This window comes from Vanellus vanellus (genome assembly GCF_965231255.1).
Source record: "Vanellus vanellus genome assembly, chromosome: 1".
Classification (NCBI taxonomy): Eukaryota; Metazoa; Chordata; class Aves; order Charadriiformes; family Charadriidae; genus Vanellus; species Vanellus vanellus.
In genome coordinates, this window is record NC_138905.1 from 3,451,547 (window position 1) to 3,468,786 (window position 17,240).

Genomic DNA, 17,240 nt, shown 5'->3' on the forward strand with positions numbered 1-17,240 from the left:
CGTCGAATTCTTTCATGTTGGAATAAATCCTGGGGGACTAGCTGGCTCAGGGTGATTGAAATTGATAATAGAATAAAAGACCTTTACCTCTAGGTTGCTCTGGCAGGGCAAGTCAGCCCAGAGCTGCTGGGATCAGAAGTTGCCATCATCTGACTGTTGCCCAATAACTGCAGGAACATTTCGACGGGAGTCTCAGCCCGGTTCCAGATAGGCTGGTGTCCCAGCTCGTACACAGTCACCACAGTCTCTTGGGAAATCAGGAGGGCAGCGCCGATGAACAAATGGCTGGTGGTGTCCTTGCTGAGTCTCACTTGGTTTCTAGCAAAGGATCAATGATATTGAGCTCTTCCCCACAGAGGCAGAGAAGGTATCTGCGTGGCCAGACAATCTTTTAGACTTTGGGCACTAACAGAGACTTGGAAAAATTGTATCTGAGTCTGTTTCGGTCTGGGGGATTTGGAAAATTGAGCTTGTTTCAGTCCAGGGCTGCTGCTCTGGGATCTCTGAGAAGACATACTTGCTGACGGAGGGCTCTGTTCTTCCCTCATCACAGCAGCTCCAGAGCAGGAGTGGGGGATGTAGGACTTTTTGTCTGTTCAGAGTGTGTACTGGCTTATCCTATTTGTTGCCAAGCACTACTGAGCTATCCATTGGCGTCATCTTCCACATGGCACATCTTCATTCTGCACTGCCCATGCTCAGGAAGAAATACTTGTCAAGCAGAATAGTTTCCCTTTCTCCATTGCTGGCAGTGTATTAATGATCAGGGAGAACAGATTTAGCCTGAGTGCTAAATGCATCCAAATAACCAAAACTTTTTCCTACTCCCCATCCAAGATTAAAAAAAAAAAAATTAAAAAAAATTAAAAAAATCACCTTTCCATTGCCATTCCCATTGCTCAAAAATGAACGTACTCTCACAAAGGTTTTATGTCAGGCAGGGCTGAGGCCTGTCTGCTCAGCCTTTCTCCCTGATGGCACCTACTGTGAAGAAATAGCTCCAAGTCTTCTCTAACTGAGGAAAACACAGTGTGTGGGAGCAGTAAGCACTATGCTACCTTATCATCCTTTCCTGCTTTGTCACTTGGACTGACCTCCTCTGTTGTTCGTGCTGGTAGAAACAACGCTTCAGCATGCGTTTGTGTCTCCTTTCAGTGACTGTCACCTCGGATGGGGCCTCAGCTAGTTCATGGAAGAGGCAAGTGTGGAGAGCATCTGCATTTGTGCCCACGACAAGTGGCTGGCTCTAGTGGGTGGTCACAAAACCTCTAAATTTAGTTAGTAGGTCATCAGCAGGTGCTAGAAGTACGTTGGGATACCTCTTTGTGTTCAGACGTGATCTGGTGGGTTGGGCAGGACTCTCAAGGATGGAAAGCAGTGGCACAGAACCTCAGTTGGTCTGGGAAGTTAGCAGCATGTGGGTCCTTCTCCAGACAATAAACATGGTGGAAACCACCTACGAGACTCCTTTCCTTCCTGATCATGGCCAATGATATAGAAATGTCAGTGTGAACCCTAAAACCACGGGTAATTTCTCCTTCACAGCTTTTTTTTTTTTTTTTTATGTATGGCAGCCCACAATGTGTCCTCAGGGCCAACTGCTTCTTCGGTGGGATGGGCAGGAGAGGTTTGCTGTGCCTCTAGAGACATTTTTTTTTTTTTTTGTGGTGGACTGAAGGCTGTAACTAGACTCTCCTTACACAGGAACTTGGTGACAGAGCGCTCCCCCATCTGCTGATGCTAGGAGAGCAGGCCGTAGAGAGTTAGACTGGAGCGCTACAGTTTCTCTGTAGTCTGCAGAGTGCCTCTTGTGAGTAGTAGTCACCTTCCTCAGAAACCGCGTGCCTTGGGGCCACCAAAGCCCTGGTCTTCACAGCTGGCCCCAAAGACTCCCTGCCTAACCTTACACTTGCATGACAGATAGTGAGCACTCCCTCCTCTCCACTGACCCAGCCAGCACTGGGATGCAGTGCAGTTGTCCCCGCATAGCCACGTACCACTTGTGTTGGCATCAGCATCTCATCCCCTTCCCGCTCCGCGCACACATCCCTCTCCTGAATCGCTGCTTTCTGTTGAAGGAGGATGCTCTCTCTAGCAAGAGGCTCTTTGTCCAACCTCTCCAGTGTAATTCTCTCCTGCAGACCCAGCTCTGTTGTTCAGCTTAATATTCTCTCTTTTCTTTTTTTCTATCTCTCCTTCCCTCCCTCCATCTTTGTTTGCAGCTGGTCTTGGAGACCTACAACGTCCCCGAGCTGTCAGCGGGAGTCAACTGCACCTTTGAGGACCTTTCAGAGATGGATGGCTTGGTGGTGGGCAGTCAGATCCAATGCATCTCGCCAGCTGCCAAAGAGGTGCCCCAGATCATCACAGAGAACGGTGGGTATCCCACAGCTCCTCCGTCTGCACCGTTTCTCCCTCCTTTCCCCACCTCGCACTCCTGTGTCTCTCCTTTTTTCTCCCAAAGCAGAGTTTGGCTCATGGGATCCTGAGGACAGAGTATGCAAAACAGAGGGAGTAGGGGATGCGGTGCTGGTACTCGCTGGCGGAGCTGCACAGCAGAACATCGTACCATGAGTTGTCTCATAAACACACACACGTGTGTGTGTTTATGTGTGCACACGTGTACAAGCGTTGTGCTGCAGTACCAGTACCTGTGTTAAGGTGCTTATATGTGCGACAGTATGTGTTTTCAGACTGCCACCGAGTGGCAGTTATACATATCTAGCAAAGGAAATAGATGATGTGGGATATTCGCTCGCCTTTTGCCCAGGCTGGTGCCGTACGACCCAGGGAATGAGGCTGTACACGCTCCCAACACATCCCATCCTCTGCAGCAGCCAGAAAGTCCCGAAGACCTGAACGATCCTGTCTGTAGTTTCTTCCTGCTCCTCTCAGATTTAGACCTGTATGCTCAGTTCCTTCTCTCCATCCCTGGCCTTTACTGCCTTCAGCTGTTGAGGCTCCCTCTCCCAAAGTGGTCCAGCACAGAAATAACTTGTCTCCAAGGATGGGGTGTGTGTCCATCCCCTCCCCGCAACTTTCTGCCCTTTTTTGTCTCCCTTTTCTAACAACTTTTCTAGGTACTTTCAAGAGCACCCGCGGGTCTTTTAAGGGTCTTGGTATAAAAACCTCGACCCAAGTGATCACCCCAAGAGGTGCAGAGAACATGCTGCCATTTTTGTCCTTGGCTTCTTGTGAAACTGTAGTGTAAAGTTTGTCTCTGAGGATCCTCAGGCCACAGAAAATGAAGCGACGCAAACTGTCACCATCACCTCTGCTCTCCCCGAGCTGCACGCAGCCGCACGTGCTCTCCGTTGCCGTTCCAAAAAAACCAAGCCCCTAAAGGGCTGTTACCGTTTCCAGGTCCCACCGAGTTATCAGTCATGTTTGCCTACCAAGAGGGATGCCAGAAATTATTTCCTTGGTATGGACGTCTGTCCCAGGCCAGGCTATAATCAACCAGCAAACAAAAATAGCAGCGGAAGCTGGAGGCAGGACAAGAGAGTGGGATTTACGCGAAGCATGGTTTCCAGAGGAGCCGGGCACCTGCGGCTTGTATCAACTTCAGCAGCTGGTGCTCCGCACCCCTGCAAAGACCATGTCCTCCATGCATAGCGCCAGAAGCTGGATTTGAACCAAAGGATGTGCAGCTCTAGCACATCTGATCCCTGGAGCCATCCAATCCTCGCATCCTGTTTTAAAATATATGCAAGACGCTGGCAAAGTTGTTAAATACGAAGCGGTTAACAGAGCTGTCAAAGCCGGCGGCAGCAGATGGGCAGCAGAGTCGAGCACTGGCAGGAAAATGTGTTTAGCGAAGTGTGTGGTGTCTGTGTGTGTGCGTACGTGCGTGCCTGTAGGTGGGGGAGCGTGCACGCGGGCGCACGCTGCAACGAATTGTCAGGTTTGCTTTAGCCTGATTGATTAATGAATCTTTCAGGTGAGGAGGAAAATAATAGAGGTGAAAGGGCCAGTCAGGTTCAGTCTTGAATTAAACATGGGTCCCTTCCCCACCAAATTACTTCAATTACTGTACCCACTCATTACCCACAGTTGATGGGCTCTGAATAGGGCTTTTGGCATTGTGGGAAGAGGTACCAGTTGACATCCCTGTATGGGAGCAGTAGGAAAGGGAATGAGGAGATGGTGTGTAGGAGCTGATGAGAAGGCTTTGTGGTGGGTGGGTCTGCTATGGAAATGGATTAGTCCTGGCGGAAGTTCAATGTCTCATGGATGTCCCCCACACTAAGCTTTGTAGTCGAAGGCTTGGGTGAATGGACCTTGGGATGAAGGGGGTGAGTGACCTTGGAATCTCCCTGTTCATCAGCATTTCCCAGGCTGCAGATAGGGAGCCTCTACCCTGTCCTCATTGTTATGGTGCTTGTCCTCCTTGCTCATTCCTCCATCCTGCTTTATCAAGGTATAACCTCTCTTTGGGGGCAGGATCTGGAGGTGGCCTTCTTCAGTCATGGTTCTCCTGGATATTGGGCCCTATTCAGAGATGTTACATAATGAGGGTGAGGAAAAATCTTTATCCCCTCAGGAAAGCAGCTATGTTCATCCTTCACGCAGTGTACGCACAGACCACAAATGTTTGGGTCCAGCAGTCAAATCTTCCACAGGCCCCTTCCTTCTGGGTGTATCAAATGAACCAGCAGCAAGGAAGAACTTTAAGGACAGTACTCCATTTTAACGGCCAGCTAATTCCAGACATCTGCATCCTCTCTTTGAGCTTTCCTACTTGATGACTTCAGTCACTGTATTTTTTAAATTAATGAGGTATGGTCTAGACCTGTCATCATCATCCAGCCCAGACTCTGCTCACAGGTATAATTTCCAGTGGTGAAGACATACTCCATCAAGTCAGTACCATAAGAGGGGGGGAGATGTACCAGTTGGAGAACCAGGCTCTAGAAGGATTTTATTGCACTTCCTATGGCTGTTGAGGATAGACTAGCCAAGGTACTGTGGGACAGCTCCAGGTTCAGACTGGTGGCATGGCCAACAGGGCTTAACTAGGCTAACGAAGCAGTCCCACACTAATATGTCTATTTTTTTTCACCAGGAGACCATCACATTGTCCAGCTTCAGCTCAAGTCCAAGGAAACGGGTATGACCTTTGCCAGCACCAGCTTCGTCTTCTACAACTGCAGCGTCCACAACTCGTATGTTAATTTCTTTTGATGCCTGCTTTTCATTCCACCTCTGGATCTGCCACAGAACCCACTGCTGTCTGCGGCACATGTCCCTCAGGAAGCTGGTTGGGTGCGGATGTGACCAGGGGCCAGGGTGTGACCAGCGAGTGACACAGGGTCACTCAGGCGATGGTCAGCATGGTGGGATCTCTCCTGGGAAGACCAAGAGTAGTATAGTGACCATTTGTTCTGATGATGAGTGTCCTTTGCAGGGAAGCATTGCCTTGGGAAGTGGTACATCCTCATGTATCCCTCAAGCAGAGGAGCATCACATCAGTGGGAGTTTGTGAGGGAAGGGAATCAAAAGCGAGTCATAACCTCAGCAAATAACCCCCTCATCTTCCTATTAAGAAGTTGTTTGGGCATGGCTGGATTCTGCCCACACATAGAATCATAGAATCGCTGAGGTTGGAAGGGACCTTTAAGATCAAGTCCAACCATTACCCTACCCTGACAAAACCACTTCTAAACCACGTCCCCAAGTACCACATCTACCCTTTTTTTAAACACCTCCAGGGATGGCGAATCCACCCCCTCCCTGGGCAGCCTGTTCCAATGTTTAATAACCCTTCCAGTGAAAAAGTATTTCCTAATATCCAGTCTAAACCTCCCCTGACATAACTTGAAGCCATTTCCTCTCATCCTATCACTTGTCACCAGGGAGAAGAGGTCAGCCCCCGCCTCTCTACCCCCTCCTTTCAGGTAATTGTAGAGAGTGATAAGGTCTCCCTTCAGCCTCCTCTTCTCCAGGCTGAACACCCCCAGGTCCCTCAGTCGTACCTCATAAGATTTGTCCTCCAGACCCCTCACCATCTCTGTAGCCCTTCTCTGGACACGCTCCAACACCTCAATGTCCTTCTTGTAGTGAGGGGCCCAAAACTGAACACAGCACTCGAGGGGTACACCTCCAACCCTCGTCCATGCTGTCAGTCCCACCAGTAGGAGCCTGTGCCTGGTAGTTAGCATGGTCTTGGGCCCTCAGATCTGGAAAGATAGGATCTGCTGGTTTCTGCATTATGTCAACTGAGCAGGGAACACCCCGCTGATTCCCTCAAGACCACCTTTTCTGTCCTGCGAGCTCCTTTCCTGCCCTGCACCCCTTTTTTCAGGGGTTTAACTGGCACCCAGGGCTGCTCAGGAGCTGCCCCACCGGAGCGAGTCTGCAGCTTTCCTGTGGAAAGATGCTCTTCCAGCAGGCTGATCCACCCCTGAGCAAGGCTGAGCTGCTCTGTCCCCACCACTGAGCCATCAGAAGTGCCAAAAGCAGATAATTACTGCGGCTCAGCAATTCACAAGGAAAGGCAAATCCTATTTCCGTGTTCCTGCTGCTTTGACAAACAGTGTCAGAAAGCGAGTGTTGGGGGGAGAGGAGGAGAGATGGTGCTGTTAAATATTTATGGCATGTTTTGGTTTCTTACTTGACAAACTATAATACACTATCCATTTTTAATTTGATGTATCAGAGCAAGCACTTGTTACCAATTTGAAGAACAGCTCCCTGTACCAGAGCTGAAAGCGGATTGGAGTTGAGCGAGATTTCACAGAGACAGGGGAGAGGGTGTGCGTCTGCCTGTTGGGCTCAGCCAAGCTCTACTCGGAGGCAATTTTTTCATTCCTATCCATTAAAAACCCAGTGGCATATAAGGGCCAGGAATATTTTGCCCCCCCCCCAAAGTCCCTTCCAAGGTACTTCAGAGCCTGCAGCTGCGTGGAGATCTCCAACAGTGTGAGTGATCAGGAGTTGCTACCATCCACTGCTTGTTTTGTGCAAAGAGCTTGTTATGGCTCAGTTTGGTTGCTGGTGAGCAGACATCGTATTAAATTTAAAAAAAAAAAAAAAAAAAAAAAGAGTGATGTAGGTATAAGTCAGTGCTGTAACACAGCCAGGAGAGGTGTTTGCAGCTCTCACTCTACTGGGTCTACGGGGCATAGGAGAGAAAAACCTTGTAAGATGGAGGGAATGGCTCTTTCCTACACCCTGAGTTGGTGACTTCCTAAACAAGAGACGTTTAGATGTGGTGTTGGGGGATATGGTGTAGGGGAGAACTTCGTAGAGGAGGGTAGATGGTTGGACTCGATGATCCCAAGGGTCTCCTCCAACCTAGGCAATTCTATGATTCTATGCCCTCTGCGTCCTGAGCAGCTGCTACAATTGTCTTTATACCTCTGCTGAGATGAAGAAAAGAAGAATAAAGTTAATACATTTGCAGGACCCCCATCACCCTAGGCAGAACTCGCTTTAATAAGCATGTGGGACACAGGGGGAGAAAATTCCCTGCTTCGTCCTTGGCTTTCTGCCCTCGGTGCATCCCAGTTTGTGTTTAGCCTCTCTCACATGTGAGTGGGAGGATTAGCTGGGACCGCTGGTGCACAGGGAGTCCCCTCCATGGGCACCGCTCTTGGCCACAGCCCTTCCCTTGGCCACATTCACCACGGTGCATTCGCAGCTCCCAGGGCACTGGTGCAGTTCAGCGTGGAGGCAGCAAGGCTGTAAGCAGTTTCCACCCATCCCCTGATCTTGTATTTTTTGTTACACTCGGGATTTTGTTACGGGCAAAAAGGGGAACGCCTCTTACGCATGAAGCCGAGACCTTGTTAATGGTCTGATTAAAAGTTGTAACAGGGCAACCAAAACACAACAATAATTATTATTACTCTAGTTACAAGCACATGAATGCAATCTAAATTATCTAATTAATATGAGACACTTGTGATCACAGTGACAACCAACCAGCTGAGGCCATGGCAAGTCCAGCATCATCCTGAGACCTGACAGTGTTGGGTCGGTGCAAAGCCCGTGGCCTTCTGCTACTGGTGGCAAAAGCAGTGTTTTCTGGGCTGTATTACCTGCTGAGAAACACTGTCGGCCTCAAGGTGTGTCTTTTTGGCTGATGGGGCCCAGCTGGCCAAGTTACCACTCTTTTTCTCCATCTCCAGGTGTCTGTCGTGTGTGGAGAGCCCTTACCGGTGTCACTGGTGCAAGTACCGCCACGTCTGCACTCATGACCCCAGTTCCTGCTCTTTCCAGGAGGGACGAGTCAAGCTGCCGGAGGTAGGCAGGGGCATGGGGCATGCGCCGCGTCCGTGGGCTGTTCAGGGCTGATGTCACCTTTTGGCCTGGGTCACACCACCAGTCCAAGAAGCCTTCTCCACCACCAGTCCCACCCTCTCCCTCTTCTGCCTACCCTCCAGGAGACCCTCACCTTTCCCGCTTGCAGATAGCTCCTCTCCTCTCTGCTCTGCCAGACCCCCAGCGACCTGCCCTCTCCCTTGCATATACTAGGAGTGTGTTACCTCGTAAAGCCACTGCGACCTCCCAGTATCAAGGAACTGGGAGGGATGAGAAATACTGGCCATGCATCACCTCCAGGAGAGAAGGAGGTTTCGTCTAAGCAGAGAGGCTGCCAAGATCTGGGAAGGATTTAGGGCTACATCCATAGTGTCAGCGGATTTCAGCTACGCTTCAAGCACCTCTGTGGCTTCATCGGTTTGGTGCCTAATGGCCAGTGCATCCAACTGCCTCCAGATGAGGCTGGGGAATGCCTCGTTGCCAGTCGCTGAGCTGAACTGGACCTTGGGGCTTAATACAGAGCTGGCTGCTGTGCTGCAAACGCTGTCTGGCTCGTATTGTGACTAATGAGCACTTGCAGAAAAGTGGAGCTCGGGAGAATACAAATAGGAAGCCACTTAATTACTTCCTGGTCAGGAACGGTCTGAAAGCATCCTGGCCTGTCTGGTAAATGACCTGAGATGGCTCGTTGTTTGCCTGGCCCAAGGGACCGGTACCCATTAAGAGATCTGATATCTGCTGAACCACCTGGCACAGAGGCGGCTGCTGCTGGAGTCTCCGGCAACGTGTGTTGCATTCGGAGGATGAAATCCCCACTGCTCCCTGCGCTGGCTGCTGGGTCTGGTGTCTCTAACATGTTCCTCCACCTGCCCCCAGCCCATGCCCCAGGCAAGCCAGTTCACTGGAGCAAATGACACACGGGTAGTGTCTTCACACACCTATGGCATCCCCCATTCCCTCCCACCCCTTCGTTGTGTGCTGGCTGAGATGTCACATATGTGCTGGGTGAGGTGTCCTGGAGCAGACATCCTGAACTGCTGCGGCATTGGGACAGGGCATAAATATTCATGAGCAGGGAGGTTGACAGTTCTTCATCCACCAGAATTCAGAATTTGCTGTAAACCTGCTGGAAAACTCGCTGAGGAGCTGGAGGACTCGACACCCTCCCCTCAGTGGTGGAGTGGTGCAGGAAGGCAGCCCGGGGTTCAGCCCTTCTGGTGGGCTGTCCCAACCAGACAGGCCCCATTCGCTCGCATGGAGCCTTGGCAGAGTTTGGCCAGTCCTGCTGGCCACAGGTCTCTGTGACTTCTACTTCAGGAACTGGAGGGACCAAAACATCTTGCTCAGGTGACATTGCCTGGGACACTTTGTCTCAGCTTCCTGCTGTGCAATGCCGCCACCACTTATCTCCTCTGGTAGACTCCTCTGGTGTGTCTCATGTGCCAAGCACCGGACTCACCTTCCCAGTTCTCACCTCTTCTCTCCTCCAGCCCCCTGCCCAAAGCGAAGTGCCTACAAATCACTGGGTTTCTCCTCCTCCCTCAACCCCTACCACATCCCTGGTGTTTCTGACACTTGCTCCCATCAGAAAAGAGATCATGAGAAGCTCAGTGTCTTCCCAGTTCCTTAGGGAAGGGACTGGGGATGGCACAGCCCTTGGTCTTTACTCTATCTCTGCCAAGGTCTTGCGCTGCAAAACTGGGGAGGAGGTGGTGGACTCATTGTCATCTCCAGATCTGCCCATTTTAGCACACCTTTTCCGTTGCTGCTTTATCACCTCTCATTGGGTTTCCTTCTGAAAGGTACCATCTTCAGACTAGGAGACAACTCCAGTCTGGGGGGCTTTTGCTGTCAGTAGAGATTGCTCTTTCTCTCCTATCCCCTTTAACAGAGAATTTCCTGCTGAGCTTTCAAATTCTGCCCCTCTGATCTTGCAAAGCTGCTGTGTGTGATTTGCATGGCAGTAGGGAGAGGCACAAACCTGACCTTAGAAGACAACTGTTGACCTACAAGGCAATGAGAGCATCATGCATCACATTTATGTTACGTTGGTCATTGCTAATGAGGGTGGGAGCCCTCTTGGCTTCTGCAGCAAAACCGTCTGTAGGCACAAACCCACAGGAGACAACATTTGGCACTCAGCTGCTCAGCTCAGGAGCTGGTTTTGATGTCTGCTGCACAGAAGAAACACTTGTCATCATTGGAACAACTGGACTATATCTGCAATGATAATAGCCATGCAAAACCCAAAACTTTCAGAGAGAGCTCTCTGCCTGACAGGGTGAGAAATGCCCTGTATCTTCAGGGTCTTTCTCATTGTTGTCTGTGCATTTGTGGCCCTCAAGGACACTAGGGCTGGGGAGGATGGCATCACAAGTGCTTTCTGACAAACACAAATTTACATTTGCTCTGTGGCCAGAAAGGTTTTGTCAAATAGCACTTTGAACAAACGCTGTATGTATCTCCCACACTTCTCTTGAGAAGCCATCTCCTCACTGACTCATCTCTCTCACTGGAATTTCCACTGTCTATTTTGTACTTTCATCATTAATTCGTTCCCTTTTCTGCCCTGTACCCATGCCTATTCATTGAGTGGGTTCTTTGAACAATAGAAACTATTTGGTATCTTGAAGCCAAGCCTGGCTCTTCATTGCCCATCCAGACTTCCACACAGTTCCCAGTGACATAATATGACTCAAAAGGTTGACAGGATGGAGGTCCATTTCCGGCCTTCCCAATGCCATCTTCAGTAGTGCTCAAAATATACCATCACTTTGAGTGGGCCTTTTTTTACTGGCCTTCCATCTCCATCTGCAATGCTCCTTTCCATCCTTTCCTCTACAAGCACGTGGACCCCAGGAGGATGAGGGTGGGGTGCGTTCGCTCCCATCCAGACATGAGTACCTGCTAAATCAATAAGTCTCGAGGAGGTACTGATGGGAAACTGTAATACCAGCGTGGGGTGGTTGGACCATCCCATCTGCAGTCCTTCCCTGAGCCTGCTGAGCAGATTAGCATGGCTGGCGTCCAGGATTGTATGGTCTGATTGTACCAAGAGACTCTTTGCCAAGCAAACAGACATTGGTGTTACTCTGTCATATGGACTAGTGCCAGAAACTCCCTCCCTCTGTAATCATCGTTGCTGCCATGCCAAGCCTGCTCCCCTCCCCCACACTACCCCCTTTACCTTCTCTTTGCTGATACACCCACCTCCAGGTGATTATTTTTTTTTCCCCTCTCTTTGCCTGTACAGCATCTTGCCATCATGTAGGCTGAAGCTTCCCGCTCTCCAGATGGCCTGTGCTGCAAATGGACCAACTGGGCTGGTACCCATCACCCCTGGACCAGCCCGGAGCACTTTGAAGGGAGGATTGTGCCCTTGCGTACATCCTACTCCATCATTTCCTTGGCACATCTCACCAGGTTCTGGATTCCCATGGGCTCACCTGCCTTCCTTTCAGGTCGTCTTCGTGTGCTCTGGGAGGATCCTGGGTTTTTAACTCTTCCCCCCCACACTTATAATATGAGCTGCTGGTTAATGCAGAGTGCAGGACCAATTTGAGACTGATCCAGTGGGACAGCTGAAAGGTTTTGGCCGTGACCCATGCTGTCCAGAAGGCACAATGCTGTTTCTATCTGCATAGCCTGTGATCTACCATCCAGGGGTGCCTTTGAATGGCACATTGGATAGCTGTGATCAGCCAGACCCAAGCTGGTACAGGGCAGTTGTCCTATCGCCACCTGGCAAAACTAAACCAGAGATGGAGAAAGGACAGAAAAGTCACATCTCTCACCGTCAACAAGGAGTCACAATTTTCTTACCTGTCAGTTATCAGTTGCTCAGTGAATCAGCTCTGCCCATGGTAGAGCTGAATCAACTAGTTTGGGAGCCTTGGGAAAGCCCGTGTTTGCTCCCGGTGATGAAATCCAGCGTGGTCGTAAAGCAAGAGTATTTATGATTATGGCACTGAACTCAATCAAATAGGGTTGACTATGTCTCTGGATGATTTGCGGCAGAAATGCTTCACCTTGGCGTATAATTTCCCTTTACAGCAGGTTTTCGAAAGGCAAGTCCACGAGCTTGAAATATACTGAGTGACTTCTTGCTGTATAAAGGGGAGCTGCTATTATTGCTGTTGAGGGCAGGAAGGGAAAGAATGAGGAAAAAAAAAAAAAAAAGACATTTTAATACTGAAGTGGATTGTTGTTGTTGTTTTTCCCAAAGATAGCTGGTGGCAAAAGTGGAGAGAATTAGTCTCAAAGATAGAAGGGAGCGAGGCAAGTTTCTTTTTTTTTTTTCTTGGCCATCCTGTCTCTGCTTTTGACGTTTGCCATCGGCCATAGCTAAAATCATAGTGTAGGTTTAGCGTTGCGCCACAAAGCGTTGCACTGCAGCCCAACACACTGTGAAATCGACCCTTACTTACCTGACACAATCACCAAGGAAAAGAGCTCAGTCATTTTCTTCTGTAAATGGGTGAGACAGTCAAAAAGTAGTGGAGGGAAATAGAGGCACAGAGGAGTAAAACGGTTGAGGGTGCCTGGTGTGATAGGAGCAGCAGAAATAGCACTTCTCTCTCCTGATATCTGTTACCCAGTACACACCATCGCATCGGCTGTCTTTTCTTTGTACAGACCTGCTGTGATCCAGCGGGGTAGTTTTCATGTCAGTGTTTCACAGACTGGGTAAGCTGGGGTAGCCTACTTGAGTTGATGGGATAAAGGATTATGTCTTCTTTTATGCCGCCTCCTTCTCTAAGATGAACACTATCTTGTTCTGGGCCTTGCAAGGATTGTAGCTTTGTGAGGGGGAAAGAGACGGGGGAAGAAAAAAAAAATGGCAAAAGCCAAAAGCAAGCCTAGATAACAAATCTGTTATCCGCTGGGTTTAAAAGATACATAATCATTTAATTACCTTGAAGGAGGTTTTCATCTTTCCCTGCTCAGCCGATTTGCCTGCGCGTGTGTTTTTCTTCCTCCCCCAAACAAGCTTTTTATTAAAAGGATTTTCATCTGCTGCCTAAAAAGAGAACAGAAGAAAAGATCTCGCACCAAAGTGTTTTATGTCGAGTTGTACGTGCTAATGACAGTAAAGCCCACATAAAAGAAACAACTGCTTCAAATATTAATTTGTCAAAAGCGATAGAAAGCCGTGTGAGCTGCATGATGGCGAGCAGCTGCCGAGGAGTGGAGTGCTGCTTTGCCCAGCGCTTGCTTGAACCTCGTGCTGAACGAAGAGCTGTACCGGCGGCCTCTGCAGTGGAGTGCACTGATTTAGCTCTGACCGGCTGCTTGTCCTTCTTGGGGATGGGTTTTTTTGGGAAACAGGGAAGAAGGGAGGGGAAAAAATAAGGCAGGAAAGGATAATGACAGGTCAACCTGCACTGGCAGTCATCTAAGAGGCATTTGGACTAAATATTGTGCCTTAGCTCTTGGTCAGCCCTGAAGTGGTCAGACAGTTGGATTAGATGATTGTTGTAGGTCTCTTCCAACTGAAAATATTCTATTCTATTCTATTCTATTCTATTCTATTCTATTCTATTCTATTCCTATTTCTATTCTATTCTAAAGGGATAATGCCCAACCTCCTCATTGTGGGCTTTGTCTGTAGTAAACTCAGCAGGCCCTTCCCCACCCTGCTGGTGCATCTCAGTCCGGCTCAGGGAGGGCTTTGCCCCAAGGTCTGAAGAAGCAGACAGGTTTTCAGAGCCCCCAGGTGTCCTGCTTTGTCCTCTTCGCAAGGTGCAGAAGGAAGGCACGGTGCCCACCTCCTCCCAAAATGCACCCCGGTGGAAATGCCTGGGTGGCTGCACTGGGGAGGGGATAGAAGACCTTCTGGGCCATCGGGTGAGCACAAGCATGGTCGACTCCTTCCTCTTTTGCATGGACAAACCTTCTGGTGATGCATCTTCAGCTGTTGCTGTGGCAACTGCTCAGTTTCTCTCCCGCTCCTGTTTCCAGCCTCCCTTAACCCGGCCAGAGAGGCGGCTGCTGGAAGCACCAGCACGGGGAGGAGAGAAAACCCATCTCTGCTCAAATTAATGTCTCTCTCATTTCTCAGGGACTCTAATGACAGTGGCAGCGAGGCCAATACCAGAGCGCCGAATCATTCTCCGCTTGTCGATTATCCGCTCACTTATCCTGGCACCTGTCTATCATTAAGGGGAGGGTGCGAGGTGTAGTTTCTATGGCAACTGCAGGCAACCTGCTGCCTTCCAGCGCTGTGAGCAGGCAGGGGGACCGGCAGGAGAGGCGAGGGGATCAGGAACAGCTCTAGACAGGCAGCTGCTGCGGGCAGGAGCAGCCACCCCATGCAGATGGGATCTGGCGTAGCGATGCGTGCATTTCACGGCACCTGCTTTTACGCAGCATGGGGGTTTGGTGTTTATCATCTATTTAGCTCTTAGAAGCGTTTCCAAGCACGTGTGATGGAGTTCAGCCTTGTGGGCGTCCTGTCCAGGGGGAGGCAGGGGGAATCTGGGAGGAGGCTGTAGCTGATGGTTTGGATCCAGCTGTGGCTTTGGGGCTCCTGGTGGTTTGGCATTTCAGCCCTCATCCGCTGTTACAGCCTTTTCCAAGAAATGGAGATGTATCGCGTAGTGGGTACATCCTCTTCGGAGGGCGTGCTTCAGATAATAATAAGAGGAAAATAAACATGAAAATACTGCTCAGAGGCAGTATCAGGTAGTGTATGAGGCCACGGGTTTTATTTCAGCAGATGAGAGTTTTATTCCTGGCTCTGAGTTGGCCTGGACACGTTCACCTTTCTGTGCCCCTGTTTCTCTCACACCCTCTCCCGATTAGCGTAAGCGCTTTCTGTTAATAGGTGCTTGTAGAGTACTTGGTACCTGGAGCTGTCATCTCGCAGTGGAGGGGCTGTTCATAAGAAGTCTTTGAGCATGTACCAACAAATTCAATAATTTACTGTTGTTTGCAAGTCATACTGACTTGCACTGAGGTGAAGAAAAATATGGAAAGCCCGCGCGTGAAGTGGCTGCCTCTGTTATTTTTGGGTACCTTCTGCCATCTCTGAGCTTTTCTGCCCTGCAGTCGTCCAGCTGGCAGGAGAAAAGGCTGGTAACTTGTTTGATTTCTGCAGTAACTCTTAGCAGGATTTCTGATTATTATGGTGGTGGAAATATGCAGGAAATCTGTCCTGGTGCAGGGCAGCTTCATCATGTCTTTCCTGGTTGAGGCCTTCAACCAAATCACAACGGGGACTGAGAACAGATGGAAAAACCCCTCCCTGTGAGCAGTTCATCCTACCTTAATACGCATCTTGTTGTCCTAGAGCTTCGCTTCTCCAGTCACTATGTGAGTCACTAATCAACGACCTGTTCGTGTAATTTCTAGGAGCAGCTCAGGGAGATAAGTTTGAATGGAGATGTAAGAAGCATCTGACACTCAACACCGCGTCCCTGGTAAATGTTACTCATAACAGTTGGGCTGCTCATCTTTGATTATTTATTCCACAGGACTGAGTGATCGAAGAACGCAACAGGGTAATATTCTTTTTTCCCCACCAACACAGCACCCTTGAAATAACATCGGGAAGAGTTTACGTTGTTTTGATTGTACTGGCTCAGTGCAGTGTCATTGTAATGCTTCAAGTGGCTACAGGATTTTCTGGCTATCTGGACATCTGTTAGGACTGCTAGGATCTGTATGGCACCCTACAGTTTGAGGGAGGAAAGACAAATCCCCATTCAGACTTAGTCCAGGGTGATGGCCTGGCTCTAAAGCTGGAAGATTTTGCTTTTCTCCATTGTAGCATCAGCTGCGTTCACTGATTTGGGACATGTGAGCTTTTGGGACCTGGCCAAAGAGAAATGTTCTCAGGATGTTGAAGCTGCAGATAAGAGGTGAGGCTGGAATGTGTCTCCCGCCCTGCTTGGGGCATCTGCAGGAGGCTGATCCCAGACCCTCCTTCTCCGTCTTGTCTCTAAGCATGAGTCCTTTTGCTTTGGCTTGGATGTTATCTCATGCTGTCATGGAACTCGGTGAGGGGGAGGGTGACAAGAGCCATGATATCATGGTCTTGACCTTCCCACTGTGGAAGCCAAAGCGTTATGACTCTTTGGGCTTCTGTCCTGCTTTCCAAAGGAAGTGGGATTGCATCAACATGGCCTGTGTGTGCACCTCCGGTCCATCTGTTACTCTGTCTCCTCTGTTGGCTTCTGAACTCATTGGCCATTCCTGACGTAGTCGGGCCGAAGTCTGGAGCTCTCAGAGATACCAAGTTCCTCCTAACTTTGTAAAAATGGGCAGGTTTAGAGGGGAAATAGACTTTCAGTCCTCTCTTGGGAAGGAATCCCTACAGCTTGGACTCAACCCTTGTTTGGCACCAGAAATACCCACACGAGAATGTTGTCATGACACTCCCCATCGCTTCTGAGGGAGCCTTGGTTGGAGACTGTCCCTTACGCCTGCAAAACCCATTTGTTGGCACAGATGTATAGGAAACTTAGCTTTGTTGAGGAATGACATATCAATGTCATTGCTACCTACATGGATGAGCAGGAAGGGATATTATTGTAATGCTCAAAAATTGCAGCTTCATTGGGCTGCCGTGGAGCCATGCATAGACGTACAGTGCTTTAATACACATGAAAGGTCTTGTGAACTTCAGATGGAAGTCCTTACAGAAGGACAGAAGGCTGGCTAGGCAGAAGGATGCAGATTTATATAGTAATAATTAAAGAAGAAATTCATTACTGCTTTATAAGCTGCCTGTGCTCTGCCCAGTGCTTTCCATGGCTTTGCACAATCCAGTTTTACTATGTGTGCTATTCTGAAGGGCTTAACCAGGGTTTTCCTTTAACAAAAGGACAGACTTTGTCCAAGTAAATACACCGTCATCTTGTCTCTTGCATATACACCACCTTCCTCAATGCACACACTCCTCTCCTTTGAGCAGATGTACCTAATGGCACAATCATCTACTATTTTTGTCACTAGTCCACTCCCTTCATCCA

At 49.4% G+C, this 17,240-nt stretch overlaps 1 protein-coding gene across 1 annotated transcript in view; it reads left to right on the forward strand.

Moving 5' to 3' along the window:
- Nucleotides 1–17,240, forward strand: part of PLXNA4 (plexin A4) — a gene marked incomplete at its 5' end in the record, with an annotated part of 458,703 nt that overhangs the window by 344,577 nt on the left and 96,886 nt on the right. Inside the window, 3 exons of the mRNA XM_082479239.1 lie at nt 2,223–2,376; nt 5,066–5,165; nt 8,133–8,247. Coding sequence (XP_082335365.1) covers nt 2,223–2,376; nt 5,066–5,165; nt 8,133–8,247 — 369 coding nt within the window. The remainder of the gene's footprint in view (nt 1–2,222; nt 2,377–5,065; nt 5,166–8,132; nt 8,248–17,240) is intronic.